Raw genomic sequence first — 25,444 nt, forward strand, 5'->3', positions numbered from 1 at the left:
CTATGGCACTTAAAAGTATAAAGTGCACTTGTGAGTATATATAAAAAAATAACACAAGATGTCTGGTGTCATTACAATAAAGTCCTGGCCAGTCTGAACTGCTTGGGCAAAAAAATCTTACTGTAGAATAAACCATTTTGTTTATTTTAGCTTTCATCTTGTTCAGATGGAAATTAAATTACACAAATATGTAAATCCATAGTATAAGCAATGTTATAAACAATTATTATACGGCTCTTCTCAAGGCAAGTTGAACGCTCCATTGGCTTGGATGGGATTTCCCAAAGTTCTACGGTAAAATCTTTTCATGTAATTACCGCTGCAAACATATAATTACCGCTGTCAATGGCAACGGTTTTTGTGCTTCTGATACAGTACGTCTTTCATATCGCAAGGACTGGAACTTCATTCAAAAGTGAAAGCAGACGGTTGATCAGCTGTGCTCTAAAGAATGTTTGATTCAAGTTCAGCGTGTGTTGTTGCGAACTATTTGTTTCTCAGCAAATGCCACGATGAACGGCAACAAATAGGCTAGGCTATGTAGGCTAAAGTCATATCGTGGGGAGTTTATTATTTTGTTTTGGCGAGTAGCCATGTAATAAGCGGGATAATGTATAGAACGCCGGTCATTATTGGGAAAATAAGTCCCTTCAGGGCGGAAACAAGACCCCTCCGCTGCGCGTCGGGGTCCGGTTCGGCCTGTCGGGACTTATTTTCCCAATAATGACCGGCGTTTTATACATTATCCCTTACTTATCTTAACATTTTGCAAAATGAATGGTGATGAAAACCATTCTCTTCATCTAATTTTGATTTTATTCTATGGTGGTCTTCATAACTGTACTACATGTTTTTGTCTGAATTATGTACATTGTTCTATATGTACTGTATGTATGTATATTGACAGGTTTGCTTTAAGTGTGGGTCTACAATGGAGTAGCAGCTCTAAGCACCATGTTGTGAATTATGATCATGTGGCTCAGTGACTTCACTCCAGGAGTTTCTCAGCAGCAGGACAGCAGCCAGTATGCTGTCACCACAGATGGCCTTGAAATAAAAATGTTTAAAATTCAAATTTAAAAAGACAAATGTACACACACACACACACACACACACACACACACACACACACACACACACAGTCTCTCTCTCTCTCTCTCTCTCTCTCTCACACACACACACACACACACACACACACACACACACACACACACCCTCCAAACACATTCCAATAGCATCTGCAGCAAATCATATAAAAACAACCCACCATACTCGTTCATGTCATATAACTCAACCATAACAACACACTAAAACTTGACTATAATGCCTCAGTATTCCTCCTATTGGGTACAACTCAACATTCTACTCCATTATAATCTCATTAATCATCCACTCACACTGCATCATGTGGTCTTACATTTCTCTCTCGACCTGGCGCCCTGAAGCCCCTAGTAAAACCTCACAGACATGAGTCACTGTGACGCTGTAGGCTAACTGCTTTTTTCTTCTTTTTTTATCTTTACAGCCGCACAAGAGAGAAAAAAAACTACAAAGTCTGATGAGAGGTTTGTGGTATTTATGGCCATGGCGGCACGCAGGAGTTTCTCCAGTCGCACCGAGGACTTATCGAACTTATATGGAGCAGACTGAACAAAAGTCACAATGCTGACAAGCACCTATCTCTAATTCAGTCTCCGATATGTTGGAATGGGCACTAAACATGACTAGCCTGTCTTTTGACTGTCTCTTGGCCATGTGGATGGACAGCATTGTTGACCTCAAGGTGATATCTTAGCACAGATAGCAGACACGTGAAACTGCAAGAAAAGTATTTTTTAAGTGGATTTCAGGCAATCAACCTTTACAGTGTTTGTGTTTATGAGAGTTTGCTTATCGAAGGTTGACTGGAGTTGCAGACAAGACACACATGTGTCGGCTGATTCACACTGACTTTTCAGTCAAACCATATAAATGATAGCTGTGCAGGGCTTGTGACCATCAGTGTGGCTGATGAACTCTGAACGCAGCTGCCTTCTACAGGAGATCCCCAAGTGCCATCTATATCAGGACAGAACTCAGATTCAGGGTAGATCTGTGATTCTTATTATCTTTTCCTATGGTTATACTTCATAAAAAGAGTTGATTAAAACAAAGTCCTACACCCATTGGAAAGGTTAGTGAAGAAATGAGAAGGCTGCCTGGCAGACAGATACAAAAACATCTGGAACATCTGGAACATAACCATGATCTCTTCACGGGTAATGCACATGCTCAACTGGTTTAAAAGCGACGCCACCAATTTTCCCTCATGATTCATATACAACTAATTCAACCACATCAGCTGTCAAATCAGTCATTCAGAGTGAGATGCGTATCATTCCTGGCCCTTTACTCAACAACAGGGCAGAATTCAGACAACGTCTTTCCATATCAATTGATCTTAGTAAGAACTAATGTGATTGGTCAGAAGAGAGAAGATAGCATAGGCATGTAGGACAGGCAGACCTCTGATTCAGACTTTTGCACTTTTTGGAGTGGTTTCAGAAGAATATCATTCTTTGCCTGTTACTTGACAACTAGACAGAATTCAAACAAAGTCTGTCCTTCTGATCAATGGGTCTGCAGTATACAGTACTGCTTATCGGCTACTTTGGCACTATCAGTGTACTACTCGGTTCACTAGGAAACAGATCTTCTTGTTTTCCTTTAGAGAACTGGGCTACCACATACCATTAGAGGCTACCACATACCAACTGTTTTTGCAGATTGATGGCCCTTAACTATACTGTACATTAAAGGCTGTTGCATGGAAATAAAGATATACACATATACATTAAAGGAATGTGAATGACTTTGCATGCCCTGGTTTATAATTTCTGGTCCATGGAATGCATGCAGGAAAAGCTGCGGCCCATGAAAATACTAAAATACACAATTATTGTTTCACACAGCCATCTCCAAATAACAGCTGTTGTTTCAAAGCTGTCGTGTCAGCTTAGTGGCAAACAGAGCCTGGGTATTGACTTTGATGGCGCGGGGGCTACATTTTTCAAGACAAAAAACATGATGAGAGATGAAAATCCCAACCTTGTGTTAGTGGTGCTTACTGCGGCCAGTGGTGCACTTCACAATGTGACCACACAATCAGCTACAGAGAGATCTGGGTTACAGAGGAACCTCAGGACAAAATTGGAGCTTGAATGCCTCAAATGGCACGTAAACCAATAGTAGTTTTCAAAGACCATAAAGAAATACAAGGAATCTGGCTGTATAAATCATTATATGTGCAGTTGGTGAGTCGTACGTCATGGTCCCACAAAGTGTTGTAGCAGCATGCATCTCAAGCAACACTGCCAGAAGGTGCTTGGGCCTCTCAAATGGCAGATTGGATTCCCTGAGAGAGACGCTGAGGGGAGAGAAAAAAAGGAGGAGGGAGGGAGGGGAGAAAAAGAGGAGAAGAGAGGGAGGGGAGAAAAGAGGAGGAGGGAGGGAGGGGAGAAAAGAGGAGAAGAGAGAGAGGGGAGAAAAGAGGAGAAGAGAGAGAGGGGAGAAAAGAGGAGAAGAGAGGGAGGGGAGAAAAGAGGAGGAGGGAGAGAGGGGAGAAAAGAGGAGGAGGGAGGGAGGGGAGAAAAGAGGAGAAGAGAGGGAGGGGAGAAAAGAGGAGAAGAGAGAGAGGGGAGAAAAGAGGAGAAGAGAGGGAGGGGAGAAAAGAGGAGAAGAGAGGGAGGGGAGAAAAGAGGAGAAGAGAGAGAGGGGAGAAAAGGAGATGCGGCTCCAGGACAAGTGTGAGAATGTTTGCGTTCTTAACATCTGCTGTGACCTGAAGCAGTGTTTGTTCTCTTTTACTTGATGCAAACCTTCTCCCCTGTTTCAGCTATAATTGAGCTTACTTTTACACCAGCATGGCCTAATAGCTTAATTCCCATGAGAATGGCGCTTACATTAATAAAAAAGCCAAGTCATTATAGGACACAACGCACTGCTGACCTAGTTCTATAGGACACCTTTCACAGTCACCCTGAGCTAGTATGCATACTTAAATGATCATAGAAAGTACATACTGCACTGTATACCCCAACATATTCAGTATTGGTTTAATGCAATGCCTTATCATGTCATCTGTAGCTACAATTATGTTATTATCAGTTTGGGGGTATTATTGAGGATCATAACCTTAATAACTTTATCAAGAACAACATTTATCTGCTATTTCAGACTGTCTGCCTTGTCGGGCCAAGTAGCAGACTTTCCTTTTGCAAGAAAAAAGTGTTTCTTTCCACACCTGACATGGTAAAATATAATAATTGTGAATGACAGACAATAACACAGACAGTTAAACAATAGTTTAGCCAATTATCTCGCCTTGAGAGTTAAAGATAGTCACAATGAGCCAGTCAGAGTTGTCTTCTTCGCAAACGGTTCCCTCCACGACTGCCCAAGGAAGCTTTTTTAATTAACACAGAAGCAGTTGACATTTGCCTTCAGACAGAAGCTCTGGCACTGAGTTTTCTTTCTTTTTTTTTATTCATAAACTCGACTGAAAATCAGGCACATGGCCCCCTAAAAAAATAGGTCAGGACATTGTATTCTCATTTCCGCATCCGTACAAAAACATGATAATGCATGTTGTATCAATTTGTATACCAAAGCCATCCACACAGCCGTCAACAGCCAGTCAAATATCATTTGGACACAAAAGCATGTTTGAACAGAATCAATCCTCGAACAGAGATATTTTTGTTGTGGGCCAGCTGTTTGTCTGCAGATTTGAGACTTTGATGATGTTCTACAGCATACCAAGAGGAGGATTTACAGCAAACCAATTACTGCCAGCAATGCCAATTCAATGTTTCATTGTTGTTTGCTAGTTTGTCACAGTTTTACACAATATACTTGATTTGTACATACTTGTAAGTGTATAAAAAAAATCTAGCTTTTATACGAGATGAATCAATTTGAATCTGCAATGCACACTACATACTAGCCTGGCCTCGGCCTGCCCACGCTAGTTTACTTCGGAGGTTGGGCAGCCGAACCAACCAGCGAACAGAGGGCGTCCCTGAAAGCGATTACGTTACCCAGGCATGATGTTTCAATTACTACGTCCCCGCCCCCTAATCGCTTGGAATACATCAACGTAGGGAGCGAAAAGGGCTTATACTTATGCAGTCTTTGAGCAAATGTGAATAAAAGGCGCAAATAAGGTTGGTGTGAGTTATTTCAGCTCTTTCTAGTTTAGCCTATTAACAGGAGTGTCACGAAAATAAAAACAGTGGAGTAGGATGTTATATCGTCAGCTAAACTTTAGTCATAGATTTTGTCACTTGAAATAGGCTACGAATGTACCCAAGTCAAACTTTAGTTTAGTAGGCTACATGGTCGCGTCAAAATCGCTATTTTTCAAACACGACATAACTTGAAACTTAGATTGAAGCATCATCAGTGTCTCTACATATGAACTCGAGCATTAAGAACATTGTTCGTGTACACATAGTTTACTAGAAAGAAAGATTTTAGACAACTCACTCCTTGCAAGATGGCAAGATGGCAGCGAGCAGAAAAAACAAGTGAGTTGTTCAAAACCTCTCTTTTAGTAAACTCTGTGTACACCAACAATGTTCTCAATGCTCGAGTTCATGTGTAGAGACACTGATGATACTTCGATCAAAGTTTCATGTTGTGTCGAGCCTTCGTAGTGTTTGAAAAATAGCGATTTGTACGCGATTGTATCAAAAAATTAGTGGCCCATAGGATTCCCATTCAAAAGGTCATTTCACCCGAAAACGACAACGCATACAAGCTTAAAAGTGGCGCTTTGGACGTACTTATGCATTTATATGAAAGTTTGACTTGGGTACATTCACAAAACACTATATGATGCATTTTGGCGAGAGTTACGCAGATGAAACGTGTGATTGTTTGCTGATAAGATGCACGCTTGCTTGCTATGGGCGTGCTGCAGAGAAACTTCTCTGTATAGAGCATCACAGTCCCGTCCACAGGAGTTTCCGGAAGTAAGAATTCAATGCAATTTCTCCATTGACAATTCGGGTATAAGACATAAAAAACTTAACTGCATATGGTAGACTCAAAACCTGCTACGGCTGTACTAAGCGATTATGTATGCTCATATAGACGCCAAAAGTTCACGGGGCACTAACCTTGTTTTGAGATAAATGTCTTTTATTCGCGATGTCTTGGATAAGTACTTCATTACCCACAATCCTGAACAATCCCACAATCCCACAGTGATGCCTCTGATTGGTGGAAAGGCCGTTAAGGTCATAGTTTGAAACTTTATCAGCGAAAATTATTGACAAAGATGGCGGAGTCTTTTACTGCCTATGGCGAAATTCTTAATGTGAATAAAAACTTTCTAGACGAACATTGGTACTTGTATCAACAAGGATTGTGGTTTATATATCAAACGAACTTAGTCAGGGCCAATACACCATCAAATAGAACACTGGAAATGCTAGTTTGAACACTTAACTTTTCAGGTAGCCGATAGGCTAATCATTAGCCTTTCAGACATTAGAATGTCATTATAATGCTGCTAACATTAGCCTACATGCTGCAACACAGGTATGAAATATATTAGTGACCTTGTTGTTTCTATGAATATGAATTGTTGTTTATATGAAACATCAACTCAGTCGAGGCATAAAAAGCCCTGTATATCCCCATTAAGTACTTAAACCTTTGAACTAGCTAGCTAGCTGATAGCACAAGCTGGATGCTACCACCGGCTAGACACTGCAGTAAAATGGTTAGCAAACCATCCATGCCCCCGTGAATATTTCACTGTTTCAAGGACGAAATCAAGAGTGTCCAAAGGGGTGAAAACCACTTTAAATCGGGTAACATTATTGACTGTTGTGTGTCGAGGGTCAGCTTGTGGGTTTTGTAAGGGCCAGCATGAGGGACAAGACCTATCAAACCTACGAAGTTGTGTGGTGAGTTTTGCAGGGAGGTTGGTAATGCTAGTTAACATCAGCTAGGCTACTGTAGCCTTCATACTGTACGAGCCATATCATCAATCATTAAAGCAACACCAAAGAGTTTTTTGTACCTTAAAATAATGTTTCCAAAATTGTTTCCGTGGTTCATCAACTCGTAACAGGCTGAACGGCACTTCTGCATTCGTTTGCGGTCCTCTATCGACTATAACCGCACTATGTAAGTTTGCCAGATCGGGTAGCGGATCTGTAGTTCGATGGAATGAGACATAAGAAACTACAAATTTGACTTGCATGATGTCGCAATACATCGTAGCCTACTTTCATAAAATCATGCAACATATTCTACCTTGTCTATGGACATTGTTATTTACAAAGCCGTTGGATAAACAAATTGTGTGCATGCGACAGAGGAAAAGTTCTTTGGTGTTGCTTTAACCTAGAAATACTTCTTCGTACATTTAATGAACATTTTGTGTATAATAATTCACAGCAAGTTAAACTGAATATGGTGGTCCAAGAGCAGACCATGCACCGGTCCATGCATCAGGATGGCAGTCAGATATGAAGCACTGCACAATGTTGTTAACGTTAACGTTAACCGGTTTCGCACACACGATATAAAATACACAATGGTAAATATAACATTCAATACCAAAACACTATTATTTACATGATTACTCCTGAAATAACTGCTATTAACTATATAAAAATCATTGTTTGGAGGAAAGGGTTCGCCTGCTGTCGCCGGTTGGAAATGATTTCGCGCTGGTTCGTGCTGCTTATATATTTTTCAGTGAGGCGCGGTGGTTTATGAGTAGTTCCTTCGCTCGAAAAAAATAAAATAAAATACACAGTCTTGTACCTTTGACTTTTTTTGGACTTTCTCTTCGTTTTTTCACTCGAAATGATATGTTGTATGCTTATGAGTTACGCCGTAGCTGATTAGCCTAAGACATGCTCTAAAACTCTTTAGATACGGATTTTTCCAAAACGTCAATGGGAGAAATGAATGGGAAATTTACTTCCGGAAACTAAGCTCTCTCGGAGGAGGGGCGGGACTGTGATGCTCTATGACGAAACGGTTGTTAGTGATTTTAAAGCGGTTCAAAGGAACTCCAATGATTTTAAACTTCAAACTGTGCCCTCCCACCCGGAAATAAACCTACGCCTATGGATCTAGGCCAGAGTCTGGTTTCCAGGCTACACTACATACTACCGTGTAAAAGAAACCATGCAAAGAGAACAGGTGGTGATAATGTAGCAAACGAGTCATTTGTAGCGTTTTATTTAACAACTAGAGAAACATGACGGAGGTAGACTTTAAATGAGAGATTGTCTTCTATGATTTTTATAAGTTCCACAGAAACTGTGTCACTTTACACAAATTCATGTACCGAGAGCGTCCTCGTCTGTGTTGTGCTAGGGGTGTGCGATATATATATGATTATATATGATATATCATCTACGATAATATCAGTGCAGACCTGTGCCACAAAATCTTCAAGCTGGGTCAGTCTGCACTGGCCAGATGGTAGCAGGCTGGGCAATCAGATGGATCTTATCTGGCATCATCTGGTGACCCTATGGCAGATCAGCCATACCACACACCCCCACACCACCACCCACAATGATTTCACCCTTGAGACATTCCAGTGTCTGGAATGTGATTCCATAGAATTATCCCACACAGATCTAAAATTTCCATTTCAACTACCATTCAGAACGGTTGCTTCAGTTCATCAGTGCATCATCAAATCAAACCTTCAGATTGTAACATTCCAAATTCCATATTTGTGTACTTCTCAAAGGGGGATAAAGTCATAACTTTGGTAAATAAAGTTGGTTGGAGAAATCACTCTCAATGGAAGAGGTCCCAGATGGATGTGAGTGAAGCTAGGCGGAGCTAAGCGGAACGACATTCATCTGGCTAGGGTCAGGTTAGTTCCAACTAGCCTATAGCACCCAAAAGTGATAAAAGAACTCTAACATTTTCCCATTTACATGGAGAACTCGATTTAGCTGTAAGGGTGATTCCCATCTGAGTGCACATCGTAACTTAGGGGAGTTGGTAGGGATTGGTTTCAGAAAGGGCCAGTGTGAATGTTTGTATCACATTTGCAAATATGTCAGGGATTTTTAGAGGTTTATTCACCACAATGGGATGTACATAAGGTCACAGTGACCTTGACTTTTGACTATCAAAATCTTACAAGTTATTATTTGAGTCCAAGTGACTGTTTCTAGCCCTGAGATATGTTGGAGATATCACATTTGCAAAAATTAGACCTACGGGTATACTGGTGTATGTCACCCGATGATATCATTTTGAGCTACCTTAAGGAATATATTACACTCAGGACATTAAATGTAGCTTGGATCTGATCAGCAGACATGATTGATGATAATATATCTCCAATTGTCCACCATAAATGACCTAAGCATTATTTTGAACCAATCATTGAAGTAGATATGTATTTGAAATCACTGGCTGGATCACACTATTCAGGCGGTTACCACGAAAAAAAAAAAAAAAAGGCCGAGCATTTTCTTTTGATTTATGAAGTCCACAGATGGCCCTTTCATGTGCAGAAAGAATTTTTAAAAAAGGAGGTTGCTCATTGGAGATATTCAGGTCTGAATATTGCTATTTCTTGGGTATTCGCCAAAAAGCATGTGACATAGTGGACATGTGCAGTCCTGGACTGACACCCGTCACACCTTACGCCTTGTAACTTCAGTTTTAAACTAACCTTGGATGGACCTTTGATGGCATGGATTGTTACGTTGCTGTGTTTAAATCTGACAGCAGGAGGGATGTCAACATTTTATGCAATTTTGGGCCTTTTTTTGAGGTTTTTTGCCCTAAAACAAGGAGGCGGTCCTAACTCCCCCTGGGTTGTTTCAAATTTTGTACTATTTTGGCTTTTTGAGTTTTTAGGTGGACCCTTCAAACTGTCCAAGTTTCATCAAAATCGGTGACGTAGCATGTGTCACCCCCGCCTGGTCCTCTCATGGACACACTCTTAATCACACTCATTTACTCACTCACTCACTCACCCATTCACTCACTCAATCACTCACTTACTTACCCACTCACTAACTCACTCGATCTGGTTACATAACACCTCCAAAAAAATGGACTGGCTCTGACCAGTAGGTTTTGTGAAAACACAGTCCCCAGCTACATTCATGGCCCTCCCGGCTCTTTTCTTCCGTCATCCTTTCTTTCCAGTCCTTCTCTCTCAGGGTCTTTCCTACTGTAATGTGTGTGTGTGTGTGTGTGTGTGTATGTGTGTGTGTGTGTGTGTGTGTGTGTGTGTGTGTGTGTGAGTGAGGGTGTTTCCTCCCCCTTTAATCTGTCTAATTGTTCACAGGCAGTGTTTTTGCTCGTTCGGCTGTTCGGTCATTCGTTTGGCCAGTCGGCTATAGGACTTAAAGTAAAAAAAAAAGAAAAAAGGAGAAAGTCGGGGGCCTCGTTCAACGAGAGTGCAGCCTCTGAAATCAAAGTGACTAATCGTGCCACCACCGTCTTTGACATGGAAAGCAGCCACCAGTAGAAAACCAATGACCTCCCCTTTGCACGTGGAGGTCACAGACTGAGCATTAGAGTGACAGCCAACAAAGACGTATAAAAGAGCACTTTCTCTCTTAACCTCTACGCATTTGTCTTCCCTCTCATGACTGAGGGAGGAGGGCAGAGAGCCAAAAAAACAATCCTTTTTTCCTCCCTATCTCCACTCTTGAGTCTCAGGAGGCGTCAGCTCTAACGACGCTGTTGAGACATTCCTTGAAATTGAATGAGGAGGCCACTGCCCTGCCTACCTACCAGCCAGAGGACATCCAAGGAGTTCAAAGATGCTGTCTGAATTATATATAGTGTGTGCCATGACCTCTGGCAGAACAGGGGTCAAATTATGAGAACATTTTTCAGGTGTGAGAGGGCAGTGATGTCCACCTGTGCCCGTCCATTAAACTTACAAGAAACCCTGATGCCGGAGACAAAGGCTGGAACCACTACTCTGGGAGTGACCCATGGAATAATTCATGGGGTTAGTTTCAATAGAAATTACAGGCACAAGCGAAGTCTCTTTAATTTTCCATCTGCTGTTTAGTGTTGAGGTCTCTATTTAGGTTAATAAGAAAAGATTTTCAGACACAATCCTACTCACTCCGTGTGGTGTCGTAAATCAGCTACTGGGATTCTTCAAACTGTCAGGCTAAATGTAGAGGTTGTTCACATAGTCGTAGTTCATGGGAGAGGGTTAATTTGATTAGTTTTAGCTCTTTAGAGAACATCTCCTCTCATAGCACCACTTACAACAAGTCTTGCCGATCCTAGCACTTACCAGCCGTCTTGAACTGACACGGAACTGTTAAAAACAGCACTCACTGATGCACTTATTCTTACTGTACTCTACCGTTTTTAAAATTGTCCTAAAATTGTTGAGAATTGCTTTAAAACTTAAACTGTTAACCATGTTGTTAGTCGCTTTGGCTAAAAATGCATCAGCCAAATGTAATGTAATGTAATGTAAATAAACTTGGCAAAAAAAAGAATTACTGATGTTGAGGGATGAATTACTAATGAAAATAATAACTGTAACAGAGATTCTATCCCGCATACTTCTGAAACCGAAAACTTTTTGACATTTCAACAACTTTCCATATGTATTATCAAACACATAATAATAATAATAATAATAATAATAACTTGGGTTTTATATAGCGCCTTTCAAGTAACCCAAGGTCGCTTTACAAAAGGAGATAGGGCAGGGGAATAGAGGGGAGAAGAGAGGAGGGGGTAGAAGTGGGGTTGGGGGCAGGGTGGTTAAGGACCATAGACCTCAGTGAATAAATGTGATTTTAGGTGCTTTTTGAACGTAGCCAGTGTGAGGGCTTGGCGGATATGGAGAGGTAAACTGTTCCAAAGGGTGGGGGCAGCAACACAGAAGGCTCTGTCACCAAAAGTCCGTAGCCTGGAACGGGGGATGACATATACAGTATTTGCTGAGGATGAAACCGATAAATCTTAGGATCTCAGGATACCATGTATAAAATGCCTATAAAAATTGAAATTGAATACTTTCAACAAGTTTGTAGTGATAAGACTCACTTCCGATGAATAGGACATTTACTGATATGCCAACATTACAAATATGCAATACAGTCTTTCTGCATACTTGTAATAAGCTTCTAAGGGGCAGGACAGCACTTATAACACATGCACTCCAACAGGTACTTCTGCATTAAGGACCCACAAGATGCAGGCCAAATACCATGATGTATTCATATTCTGTGCTTCCATGGCACTTCAATATAAATCTGGACAAGGGGTCGACTCATAGGTCACTTGTGGGCGTTTTCTAATGAAGAGAAACTTGCGAGGACACATTCACAAACACACTTGGGCAATTTCATGGTCAATTTAACAACTTAGGATGAGCTTAAGATGCATAGGTTGTAAAAAGGAAGGTAAAGTAATGCCAAGGTGGTCTCTTCATTCTTCTGGGCTTAAACTACCTAACTGAGTCCTACCAGGAGGCTGTGTTTGCTGGGTCTGTGAAAGAGGGGGGTATTCAAGCAGACCAGTGGTCCAAAGCTGGGCTCATTTTCTCTGAGTGAATAAATTTAACTTGGTGAATAGAAATTCAACCCTGGGCTGAAGCAAAGGCCTAGAGAGAGCCTTCAAACTAAATACACACACACACACACACGTACATGTACACATTCACACATACACACACCTCATTCCAACAATCCATCACATCCATACACACAGACAGACTCCCCCCCACACACACACCCACACATACATGATACATGCGTATACATACAGGGACCCATATACGCTCTCTCTCTCTGACACACACACACACACACACACACACACACGCATTACATTACTTAGACACAGGACATGTCCTTGCATACCAGTGACTAAACATAAATGGATACATTGATGAGAGTGGTGAGTTACACCTGGCACCTTTTCATTATCCAGCCCAAATCCCACAAATCCAAGGGCCATCATGTGAATGCTTTTCTCAAGAACACTGGTGTCCTGTTACAACCCATCACAAGAATACACACACACACACACACACTGAAATGTGTGTGTGTGCCTCTCTTTCACTGTAAGCTTTGTGTTTTGCTATTGTATCGGAAGAGCAGTTCACTTAATAAGGAGGCTCTTTGATTTGCCCCGAGGCTCAATGTTTCAGACATCCCCCAGAAACAGAAACAGTCCTTAAAAGGCCGAAAGAGAAGTCCCTGATATTCAATATGCCTTTTAAGAGGACTCGCCACTTAAACATACAGAATGAATACCTGGCTGAGAAGCCTTAGCCTTAGTCTTTGTGTTTTCATGCCTGTAGAGATGCAAACTGGTTTTTCACTGACCCACAGCACAGGAGGGGTCACATCACAGCTTATACCCAACTCAGGCTACTAAGACACAAGTTACTCTTTGAAAAGGTAGTCTAATGGGCGAACAACTTGCATGAAACACCATTTCCTGCTTGGCCAATTAAAGTCCAGTCTTGCCCGTAGCAACAATTTTACCCGTAATAACCTCTGCATACATGTAATCAATTTGCATATGTTGCAATTTGCAAGAATGTGTTTGTCAGAATAAGTCCCGTTATGTTTGTCCATTGGTGTACAACAGCAAATGGAGATTTCTTTAGGGTTTGAAGCAGATGGTAAGATAAACTAACTGTACATACCTCCATAATCCTGTCATGAACGTGCAGACCACCCTCTTTGTCTGCTGGGCCATTCTCCACCACCTTTGACACAAATATCCCCTCAGTCAAATGCTCCTCTTCAGGATCCTTAATAAACAACATCAGAAGACAACAACTGACACAGTGTTGGTACCTGCAAAACACATAATTCTATGTGTTGCAAAACAAGTAATTCTATTCTTATGCTTGTTTAATGATAGGGAGACATGGGACAACCTAGAATGGGAATTACATCATTCTTCCATAGTCCTTCTCTCAAATGTCAACACAGGAAGAAGGATTTAGAAAGTAACATTATATGACGCCTACACAGTCATGTTTGGAAGCTGTACTGTCAAGACCAGTGCCAGAGGAGACGAGCAGTTCCAGTTCCCCTCTAAATTAAAGAGTAGTGAAGGGAAGTTGCCTAAACGCTCCTGCCCTCCTACCAGAAACACCTCTAATCACCTCCGATAAAGAGGCAGAGGAGGAAGAAGCCGATGCCAGCACAGAGGCTGGGTCTGAGGCTGGGCCCTGTGTTTAGTTCCCTCCGCCACATCAAACAGTCTGTGGTCTCCATCAGTGTGAAGCGTACAAGCTCAGCCCTCACGCTGAGAGAAAACAGCGCAGGTCAAGCTGTGAACGGCGGTAATTACATGCACACACTCAGCCATTTTATTTCTGGAGTTTGTTTGGATGCTATACTCAAAGAGGATTTGTGTTTTCTACAGAGCTTTGCTCATGCCACTGATTGTAATGTAATGCTTCTGACATGTGCTACTAACCTGGTCCTATCTTTTGAAAATGTTGTGTGTGCACTACACATTGATTTACAGTGACAGTTGAATGACACGGGTTATGTTATGCATTTGAATGCTGTTATGTTAGGGTCAAGTGAGTTCAGAGTCAAGCTACATAAATGGAAAAATATCTTGCAAAAGATAGCTCTTGAAAGAGAATTCCAACAATTTCAAAGCTCACCACCAGATTTGTCCTGCTTAGTTAAACCTTCAAAGAAAAGAGGGAAGCATAGCTAATAGACACTGGTGATTGATATTCCTCTCTGCGTCAGAACATACATAGCTGTTTATGATCCTCAAAACAGTATTGCAAAAGCTGATTTTGCCCAATGAATGGCCACTTTGAAGAACTTCAAATTGCAGTTGATACGTGGTAGCCGCCAGGAAGCCAGCCCAAAATTAACCCCGGCCACAAAATTTAAGGTCAGGGAATTTTGTCTGGACTTGACCTCTGAAGTTTGCCTACAAAAAGGAATCAAAGCGAGAAGCCCCTGGCTGCAGCTTGCAGATCGGGGCTGGGCTCAATGTGGGGCGGAGCGCACTGGGTAGGGTAGCCTATAATGCGTAGGGGAGAACTGGTAGCCTACATTTGGACTTTTTTGTTGATTTTATATGAAAACAGAAGCTCTTTGTTTAAGCCAGCAGGATTCAAGATTTAAGAGCTGTTACATTCATGACGCTATACTGTTACAACTGTACCGCACTTATTATGACCGCCGCTAGCGAAGCTAGCGAAGCGGTCATATAGGGATTGTCAAAGTTTTTTTTTCGTCATCTACTTCCTGAATTTTTGGTCAACGATACCCGGGACACCGAACCACCGGGGCACATGAAATTTGGTGGGTATGTAGCCCCACTAGACTTTTACGGAAAAAATTTGTTTCGTCCCTGGGGGCCACTCCCTCCCCCGTGCTGGGCCCCCCGAACCGCAAAAAAAGCAGTTTTTCCTAAATAACTACCTGAACCGTGGCACTGAGGATGAAGAATCTTTTATGGTATGTTGGTCTCAAGGGCCCACATCAACCTGGCCCATAATCACTCATTTGTGATTTGCACCCCCCCGGTAAAAAATGAAAATGCAATATTATTCTGCTTTAATCGCCCCTATCTTCAGTTAAGATGTTCAGAACTGCACCAAATTTTATGTGTATGATTGACCTGGCATTCTCTGGGGGTATGCCAAGTTTCGTAGAATTTCATCCATGGGGGGGTCTAAAAAAAATTAGGTTATGTGTACATTTAGTGACTGTACACTCATTGGCCTGTAGCTGGCGGTGCACACATATACACATGCACACACACACAGGCACCCACATACTATCGGTATTAGAACGGCTGATACATAATTACAAATTCAGTAGGATTAAAAGAAAGCCCAAAAAAATATTCATCATCATCATCATGGCTGCATTTCCAGTATTGGCGATAAGTAGTCGTTTGTCCACTAGATGGCGCATCGTTGCAGTGAGACGTAATTTTGTTGGAAGTTAAAAGTAGGTTGGAAAAACAATGGACGCTTCCTACAAGGACTGTAGTTTACCGCAGAGAATGTCTAATAAGGATAGGATGATGTTCACATGAAATGTAATTCCCATTTCTTCTTGAAGCCGAAATAAATCTGAGGATGTTTATCGGACATGCTTGGTTTTTACTGCAGGTACGTTAATCTTATAATATCAATAAGGACCTAGGTAATGTTACCGTTAGCGTTGGTTGAGTGATGGAGGCCAATTTGATTGATTGCATTTGTAGAAAACTATAAATGCGGTTATACCAAGCAAATTGATAGCAGCACTGTAATTCTATCTTTCGACTGTCATTTGTTGCACGTGCTACAAAAATCATTCTGTGCAATGGAAGATTTACCAACGTTACACCGGTCTGATACAGTTTTGCCTATACATGCGTGAGACTGAGACGCCTGTTTATTTTGTTTTAAGTGCGTGCAGGGTGTGAGAGGGGAATCGATGTGTTTTGATTCCAGCTTGGTAGTTGTAGTCTGTGAAATTAAAAAGCGTGTGTGTGTGAACTATCCAAACAATGACACCTTAATTTCATTATGGCTGCTTTAGCAACACACCTTAAGCTACTGTGTAGTGGGTCCCATTTAGAAGTGGCTACTTCATTCGCGCTTTCCTTGACTAATGGAGCTGCGTGAATTTTATTACAACTTTTCGCCACGATATGGCAGTTTAAGTCCGCTTGATAGGCTACTGTAAGGCGTGAGCCATTGGTTTCCAAAGGAGATTTTATTTGTGTCGCCAGTATAGCCTATTGCTATAGGCCTAGCTTCTAACGTTAACGTTATCTCCAGCCTGCCAGTGAATTCACCAGGTTGGTCAGTTGCTAAAGAACTTTGTTGGCATTGCATCGGTTGTGAAGACACAGCTCTGTGTGCAGTTTTCACGGATCATCATTGCCCTTGGACATTTTCAGCTGTTTTGGAAATTGGACTAATTTTTAACTTCACTTTTTCCCCTTTTAAAATATATTTTCTTTTTTTTATTTGTTTATTTGTTTTGTTGTCTGTCTTGTATGTCTTGGTGTCACGGGTACGCTGGCGACTACGCCACTCTATCCGGCATCTTTTGTCTTGTTGTTATGTGTCTTGTTTGTGGAGCGCTTTGGATTGCACTATGTGCATGTTAAATGTCAATAAATCTGACTTGACTTATTGACAATTTATGTTGTAAATAGGCCTACCTTATAAGCCTACCTTTAGCTTAGGGAGACTAACAGCTTTCTATTAGGATCTAGTTTGTTAGTTACAGTTTTGTCATAACTCCCTGATGCATTTTTGCATTTAGAATAGCCAAAGTGTGGATATCTCAATCGGAAAATTAAACAATATCGGGTGCCTATGGACTAGGCTGGGTGAACCCAGCCTGATCTACCCGCTATTTATTTTTTGATTTCTTAAAAGATTGAGCTTGGTCTGGTGAAAGCCAGACTAGCCATGGACCTCAGTTACACAATGCAAGGGAACATGAATCAGCCTATATTTGCACAAACAATAACGGACAACAGCTCTTCAACTTTGGCCCGTTAAAATGTGTATGAACAGTCTAGCGACGCATTTCATCAAGGCCCATTTGGACATGTCAGTTATTTGCACCACTGGTTAGATGTAAAACAGCATTTCGTTTCAGACTACTGTTACTTAATTTGTGCATTGACAATAAAGTATCACATGAACTAAAGATGACTAAAATCTTATGTAGAAGAAGAAACATTCACAAAAAATCCATCCATCCAAAAATGACCTTTGTTTTTGATAGCTGTTGAAAACGGCATGGAACTGACAGAGATGTTTTTGTTTATATATATATATATATATATAAATAAATAACATTATGCTGATACCTTTTGCTTTTCCCAAATACAATGTAGCCTACAGGTGTAAGTGACCTTTCATCAATCCAGTTGCAATGGATGAACTGTGATGAACTGCCCTACTTGTGATTGTTTAGAGATTTTAAAGGTTTTATAACAATGCTACATCTTCTTTGGCTATTCTACAATCTATTCACCTTTTCAGCACCAGTAGGGTACTTTCTGTGCAGCCACACACACACACTCAGGCATGCCAAACAAGCATACACAAAAGTTTCAAGAGTGGGGGATGGAATAAAATATGGAGACAAATTGAAGTGTGATTTCTTTTCGCGGAACGGATGTACAGGACTGAGCGGCGGTCATATTTTGTACCGCTATGCGGTACATCTAGTTTATGGCTGCGTCAAGGTTGTAACAAACGTAGGCCTACATGCCGCTGTTAATTAAAAACATGCACATACACAATAGGCTAGGCTATATAGAGGCCAATATTATGTTATTATATTATATTATTGTTGCATGTTCCCTTTGGGACTCGCACAGGCTACTAAACTATTAAAGAAAATACCGATAGGCTAGAGATAAAATGCATTGATGTTATTGCCATAGGCCTATGTTTATGCAGACTGGATGTAATGATCTTTATAGCGTAGCCTATATTAGGGGGGCCTATGTGGCTAATTTGGGGGCTTGTGGGATTCGCATGTTTATTTTTGGAGAGTATTATATCTTTGTTCTAGGGGTTCTTAAGAGTAAAAAAAAACATGTCAACAACCATTTTTTTGAAGGTTTTGAAGGACCCAAATCAAAGGTCAAATTCAGTGAAGGTCAAATTTGGTGTTTTGTCCATAAACCTCACATTGCTGGTATTATAACATAGGGTTTGGTGCCAAAAAGCAAAGATATTCTACAAGGTAGTGTGCAAAAGTGGACCACATAAACAATACAACATTATAAAACATTTTTAGGCTGATGATTGATCTCTTTAACAAGAAATTGTGCCTAAAATTCTCAAAATTGTCTGCTTAAAAAAATAATACTTCAATATCAATTCATGCCTATTAGTGTGCTTGAGTGTAGGCCTAGCCTGCTCTGCCAGTTCTTGTCTACACCCATTCAGAGCACAAAGTGCAGAGATTTCTGTTAAATCAAGTTTTTTACATAGCTAGTATCAGCTGAAGTCTGTAAGGCCTTCCGTAGTCTATGTAAGTGTGAAGAAAAGAAAGAGTAAAAGGATCATCTTCTGAACCTGCAGCAACACCTCAAACTGCATCAAGTCCATCTAGAGGGACTTTGTACACTTGTTCAACAGCAGCTGCTGCCAGCATAGATAAGACACAATTGATCTTCATGAGGTGTCCTCTTTCAATGCAGGCAATCAACCAAGAGATATAAGTAATATTTTGAAGTCAATGACTTTTAACAGGTAGCCAGTGTAGAGATGCTAGGATGGGGGAAATATGTTCATATTTTTTGTGTGTGTGAGCAGCTGCATTTTGTATAAGCTGTAAGCTCTTTAGACAGGTATTATTACAGCCAGCGTAACAGCATTGCAATAGTCTATCCTTGAGGTGACAAAAGCATGGATTATTTTCTCGGCATCTGGTAAAGATAAGGACTTCCTTATCTTTGAAATGTTCCTTAAATGGTAAAATGAAGTTCTGGTGATCTGTTTTATGTGATTATTTAGTGCTAGGTCCTGGTCAATTTAACTCCTAGGTTTTTAACACTTGTGGATGAGGTCAGTGGAAGATCACTATATGTAGCCTGTGATGTGGATAGGATATCCCTCATATTTTTAGAACCTAAAACCTTGACTTCTGTTTTATCTGAGTTCAAAAGCAGGACATTATTCATCATCCATGTCTTTATATCTCTTATACATGTGTCAAGTTTGGCTAATGGGGTTAATTCATCAGGTTTTATGGAGAGGTATAGTTGTGTATCATCTGCTAAACAACAGGGGCCCCAGTACTGAGCCTTGATGCACTCCATATTTTACCATAATCTGGGTAGATGGTTTATTATGGACCTGTACAAATTGTTGACGGTTAGGAAGGTATGATCTAAACCAAGCGAGTGCTGAGTCTGATGCCTATCAAATTTTCAAGCCTAAGTAGTATGTCATGGTCTATGGTGTCAAAGGCAGCGCTGAGGTCCAGGAGGACCAGTATTGATACAAGGCTAGGTTTTTTGAGGGAGGGCTTAATAACAGATGTCTTAAACATCTGCGGTACATGCCCTGATAGCATTGAATTATTTATAATAAAGAGCAAAACATTATCCAGGAAGGGGAGAGCAGTCTTAAGAAGGTGTGTAAGAATAGGGTCTAGTAGACTAGTAGATTTTGATGAGGAAATTGTGGAGGTGAGATCTAATATGTTGTGTATATGTAAATGAATTAAATGTTGTTTGAGGTCTCATCTGTGATTCTGTTATGTTTTTGCTATCTTTCAGCAATGGAGTATGTGTATTTGGTGAAACTGATTGGTTATTGATCTTATCTCTAATTGTTTGACATACAATCATAATACTGACATACAATCATACTGTTGAAAATAACTGTTTTGTGAACTTGATTCAACATAGCCAGTGATTTAGGCGAAATTTATGGTGTTAATTACAGTGAAATACAATTTCAAAAAAATAGGGTTGAAACAGGTAAAAAAAAATGGAGACATCATTTTTCTCCATGTTCAATGACCTCTAAAGACAGTCCAACCACTCTCCAAAAATTAACATTTCAAACCCACAGAAACCATATAGGCCCCCTGACTACTACTTAGAAAACTCCCAAGAAACGTCGATGGTGTACAGATTCTAGAAGGCTAGGGGGAATGGACATGATTAACGTGGGCAGTAGTCCAAGGAGGATACGCTTTTATAGAGTGAAGCATTGTTCCGCTTCACTCACTTCATTGCTCCGCCCCACATTGAGCCCAGCCCCGATCTGCAAGCTGCAGCCAGGGGTACTTGATCAAAGCTGCCATCTTTGACCTTATAAGGAGATCCGGGTGTTAATTGAAGTGAAATTAATTACCTATGGCAAGTTGCATTGTAAGTTAGCTCTGGGGTAACAAAGATGAAAGTGTGCCATCTTCACGTACCGAAGATCAGAGTATCCACTCGAAGGCAGAGGACAAAACTGTGTAGAGAAACACGTCTTGCATATCCGATTTCTTCGTCAACGCGAGAGTTTAACAGGTGTGATAATTCAAAATCCCCATGTTATTTTCCCACAGAAAAAATCTCAAGATACCAGATCTCCTTATTTGGGCAAAGATGGTAGCTTTTTTGTAGGCGAACTTCAGAGGTCTATTGAAAAGCTTCTCTGTCCGTGTCTGTGTGCTTCGGTTGATTTTGTTCACAACAAAAAGGTTGTCTTTAGAGAATCTAGACGTTTAGATTTCGCCATCGTGTCTGTTGTACAAGATATTGATAGCACAATAACTTAAAACAAAAACTAACAGAAAATACTCCTAACTGGGGATACTCCAAATTATACAGCAGTTAGATTCGAACACAACCCCACTCAAGACTTCTTACTGCTAGTAGCCTAATCATTCCGCATATTGCACTGAATTATCCAACACAAATGTTATTTACTCGTAGCGAGCAGCGATGTCAGTGCAGCGATCACCTTGGAATGGAAAAAACGCAAAGTAGGTGGCTGACAGAACTTACTTACTTTGTAAGTAAGTTCAAATGTATTTTTTGGTTACAAAACCAAAGTTTTTAGATGTAGTGCTTGTTTGTCACTAGCTTTTACAAAATATAAGAGCACAAACTCTGAACTAATTTGTTAATAACGCACAATGGCTTATTTCTGTTCGGTAGCATCAAATCAGTGGGCGTGTTCGACATCTTGCAGCAGGATTCACATATTTTGATTGGTTAGGTCTATCCAATTGTGTGCAGAGGCATTTCCCTGTTTCTTTGAAACACGCCCCATGATCATATCCAATGCTGCAGTACGACACTCAAATTCTGAATAGAATTGAGCCTGGCTATGTCAGAGGTGGATATCCAGTATCAAATGCGGAGCCAGGTAGGAATAGGCTTAGGGACATTCTAAAGCTAGCTTTTCTCTGTTGGGCTACAAAAATTGTTGCTCAAAAACACACCAAAATTATTGTTCAAAAACACCCCAACCATATCTACAAGTTACATATGACTCTACAGCTCTCCCACTTTTACAAAGTCAGAGTAGAGCCAAGATACACACATACTGTATCTTAGCCTATACATACCCCACAGGATCTGCCACCCATGATATTGAAGCCCAAAGATCCAGATGATCGATGCAGAATCACTTTGAGACTCCTGGTTCCCCCATCCTGTAAGTGGAGAATACATGACTATAACCCAAAGAAAAAATTAGAGGTATATGACCTCTCGAATTGGGGCTGAAATGCGCTGTGGGCCAGTGGAATCAACTTAATTTTGAAGTCACACTGGCGGGTGCAGTGATTATTGTGTCAAGTATACTGAGCCCTTTCAACATCAAGTTCATGACATCCTGCTTCACCAGTAGTTTCACCATTACCTGCCTCTCCAAACAAACACTTGGATTATTCATGATAATGATGTTGATGATACTGTTTTGCTTGATGGGAACACACTTGAGAGTGTATGAAAGGTGACAAATTGGTTTGAACCTGCATTAGTGGCTGATTCAGGGTCTGAAGCTGTTCTCAGTGCCAATAAACTTGAGGGTGCAATTCCATCATTGGAATTAATTGACATTTTACTCTACAAGTCACCCTGTAGTCATAAGCAAGCACTTACATGTTTGGCAACATAAACATTAAGAAAACTCAGAGTGCCATGACACTGACATCTATCTTCACTTACAAAAAGACTCAAGCACTTCATGAATGATTGCTGAATCACATTGAATGACTGTTTCTGTTGTAGCCTATTGCTTCAACAAAAGGTGGTAGTTTTTGAGTAACTCTACAGGCATGCAGCAACATTGCCTGCTGAGTGTTTTCCAGCTGATGCAAGTTGTAAAAGAAATATAAGCAATTGTTGGTCTTAGTGCCACTATGAAGGCATCAACAGCACAGATGTCAGCACACTGACAATAGCAATGTTGTTATGTGTCTCTCCTCAACCTTGACAGAAGACTGGCCCGAGACAGAGTTAAACAAAGACTTCTCAGGCTAAGGAAACGACCCATCAAAACACACACATACACACACACACACCAGTGGTATTAACGGTGGAAACAGCTGGAGGGGAAATTTTGTCACGTTGACTCAGAAAAACAAGGACGGCTCTTGATCGCACGAGCATGTGTGGCAACGCTTGCGCAGAGAAGGTAACGTTAAACACATCAGTTTTGACGGTGACCCGTCACTGCACGCTGTCTGCGGTAACACATCACCTACGTATAAATTTGCCCACACTTGCTGTCATTTAGTCTATAAAAGTAATTGATTTATATCATTGCTATCAGTCTATGTGAAAAAGTAAACTTGACAAGCATGAGTGCCTCAGGGGCCTCTGAAAGAGCTCCTTTCGAAATCTCTTTTAACATTCTACATAGTTGCAGAGACTTATTTAATACCCTGGCCAACCCAATGCCTAAAGTCTTTAAAATCAGTGCATTTATAGCGGTAAAATATGGTTGCATTAGAATTGGCCCGTAAGAGAACTATAAGGATGGAATAAATGTTCGCGATGGGTAGGCCTAGATATAGCAGATGTAGACCAAGGCCCTGATTAAAAAAAATATGAGGGGTTTTCTTAAGTCCTCTCCTATCTGTTATATTGCACGCCGCTGCGCAACACTGTGTTTGTTTGCAGAGATGGTCGCAGTTTGTCGTTGATGTCAAATGACCTTAATGAATGAGGTAAATGTTGGCTTGTGTCCTCATGTTTAAATATTTGCACTGCCCTGCTCCTGTTTTTATTCACTTTATATGCAACTTGGAGAGGATGGGCACATGGGCAAACATTTCAAAACAGTCGTTGGAATTGTAAAGGATGAAAACATACTACTTTTATTCGTGTCATTCATTTATAAGGCTGCATCCCATGAGTGTAACTAGAGATCAAGTAGCATTTGTCATAAAGATAATCACATATAACGTAGTGTGTCTTTAGTCCTTGCAGCTTGATTGGCAAGATGTAGGCCTACAATGTCTCCGTATAATTATTTGCAGACTATTTCTACGACTTTGTGCTGAAATAAAAGATACCTTGAAGGCAGGGGTTCTGCTCTTGGAAAGTGAATCAAGCCGTGCGTTGTACTCGGCAAATTTCCTCTGATATTTCAAGGCAGTCATCTGAAGCTCGCTGTGAACCGCAGAGAGTTGAGCAAGTAAAGATTTCTCTCTGCTGATAGCTCTCAACGATTGTCTCTTCAATTCCTTCTCCAAGCTGGCTATTTTCACTTGAAGTGAGCTGTTGTGCGCTTTGAGAGCTTTCAAACAACAGTGATCGTCCGTGTTCTGGTCTTTGTGCAGCAGCATCAATCCACAGCCATTTTCGCAAATTTCCACCGGCCTGTACTCACATGTTTCCCGCATATGTGAATCCATATCCTTCAAATTCAGCACTTCATTACAGCCCTTGTTTCTGCATTTCGCTGGAGAAAAGTCGCACATGTCGGTATGCTCGGCCAGATGTTGGAGCGCCACCAGTCGCGTGCAGCCTCTTGCATAGTTGTCACATTTTATGTCCAATTTCAGGATAAGACTTTTTAGAGGCAATACGTGGTTTAGTTCTTTAGTAGAGACACGCTGACATTTCACGGGACAACTGTTTTGCTGCACGACCCAGGGAATTACGCAGCCGGCACAGAAGACGTGCCCGCACGGAGTTGTCAGCGGGTCTTCTAAAACTTTATCACACAGGTTGCATTTAAAGTCAGGGTCCACAATAGCACTGAAGCGATCCAAATCAAATCCCATAATTTATACCGATCAAAGGCATACAACGTCCTAAGGTCCAAAGGTCACTCTTTGCGCACATCAGACTGTAAGCGTTTCTTAAATTCTTGGATATACTTTTCAAATAGGCTACCCCAAACCAGAGAAAGTGCGCAGCCTGGGAAATATATTACCGTAATACCAGTACAATTCTACCCCCCCCCCCCCCTCTCTCTCTCTCTCTGTGTGTGTGTGTGTGTGTGTGTATGTGTGCGTGTGTGTGTGTGTGTGTGTGAATTAGAGGGGGCGGCTCCCAATTTGAATGTGTAAACTTGTGTATGAATCGTTTGTGCATGACACTTTTAGGCGACCCACTTAATTTTTGTTACATGTAAGGATTTTGGGTTAGTCATAGCTTGTATGGGCTCTTTCAAATGTATGTTTTACTAAAGAATTAGCCCCTTCGGTCAACAAATGCTCCCAAATAATTAAAACTGGTGATAATTGAGGGTTGTGAAGTTTGTTGTGAAGTGACGCATGTTTTCAATTAGTTTAATCACAATAGCACTGGCATCATACAACACAATTATCATTCATTTGCCTGCTGCTGACTTCCTGTAATTATGTGTGACGAAAATAACCAAGTCTCTACACTACTCACCATTCTTTAGTGAGAAGTAAGCTAAAAAGTCACTCCATCTTAAAATAGACCCAATGAATGACAGGAGGTTTAATCAGTCATG

The 25,444-nt window shown here is 41.0% G+C and overlaps 1 protein-coding gene across 1 annotated transcript in view; it reads right to left on the bottom strand.

Annotated features, from left to right (window-relative positions):
• The window catches only part of LOC121714108 (E3 ubiquitin-protein ligase PDZRN3-B-like), a 54,685-nt gene extending 29,843 nt beyond the window's left edge, over nucleotides 1-24,842 (bottom strand). The window contains exons 1-3 of the mRNA XM_042099289.1: nucleotides 24,030-24,842; nucleotides 22,074-22,160; nucleotides 13,688-13,795 (exon numbers count right to left, since the gene is read on the bottom strand). Of these exons, the coding sequence (XP_041955223.1) occupies nucleotides 13,688-13,795; nucleotides 22,074-22,160; nucleotides 24,030-24,743 (909 nt within the window). The 5' untranslated portion in view covers nucleotides 24,744-24,842. The remainder of the gene's footprint in view (nucleotides 1-13,687; nucleotides 13,796-22,073; nucleotides 22,161-24,029) is intronic.
• Nucleotides 24,843-25,444: the final 602 nt, after the last annotated feature.

The sequence above is a fragment of the Alosa sapidissima genome, chromosome 7, assembly GCF_018492685.1.
Source record: "Alosa sapidissima isolate fAloSap1 chromosome 7, fAloSap1.pri, whole genome shotgun sequence".
Lineage (NCBI taxonomy): Eukaryota > Metazoa > Chordata > Actinopteri > Clupeiformes > Clupeidae > Alosa > Alosa sapidissima.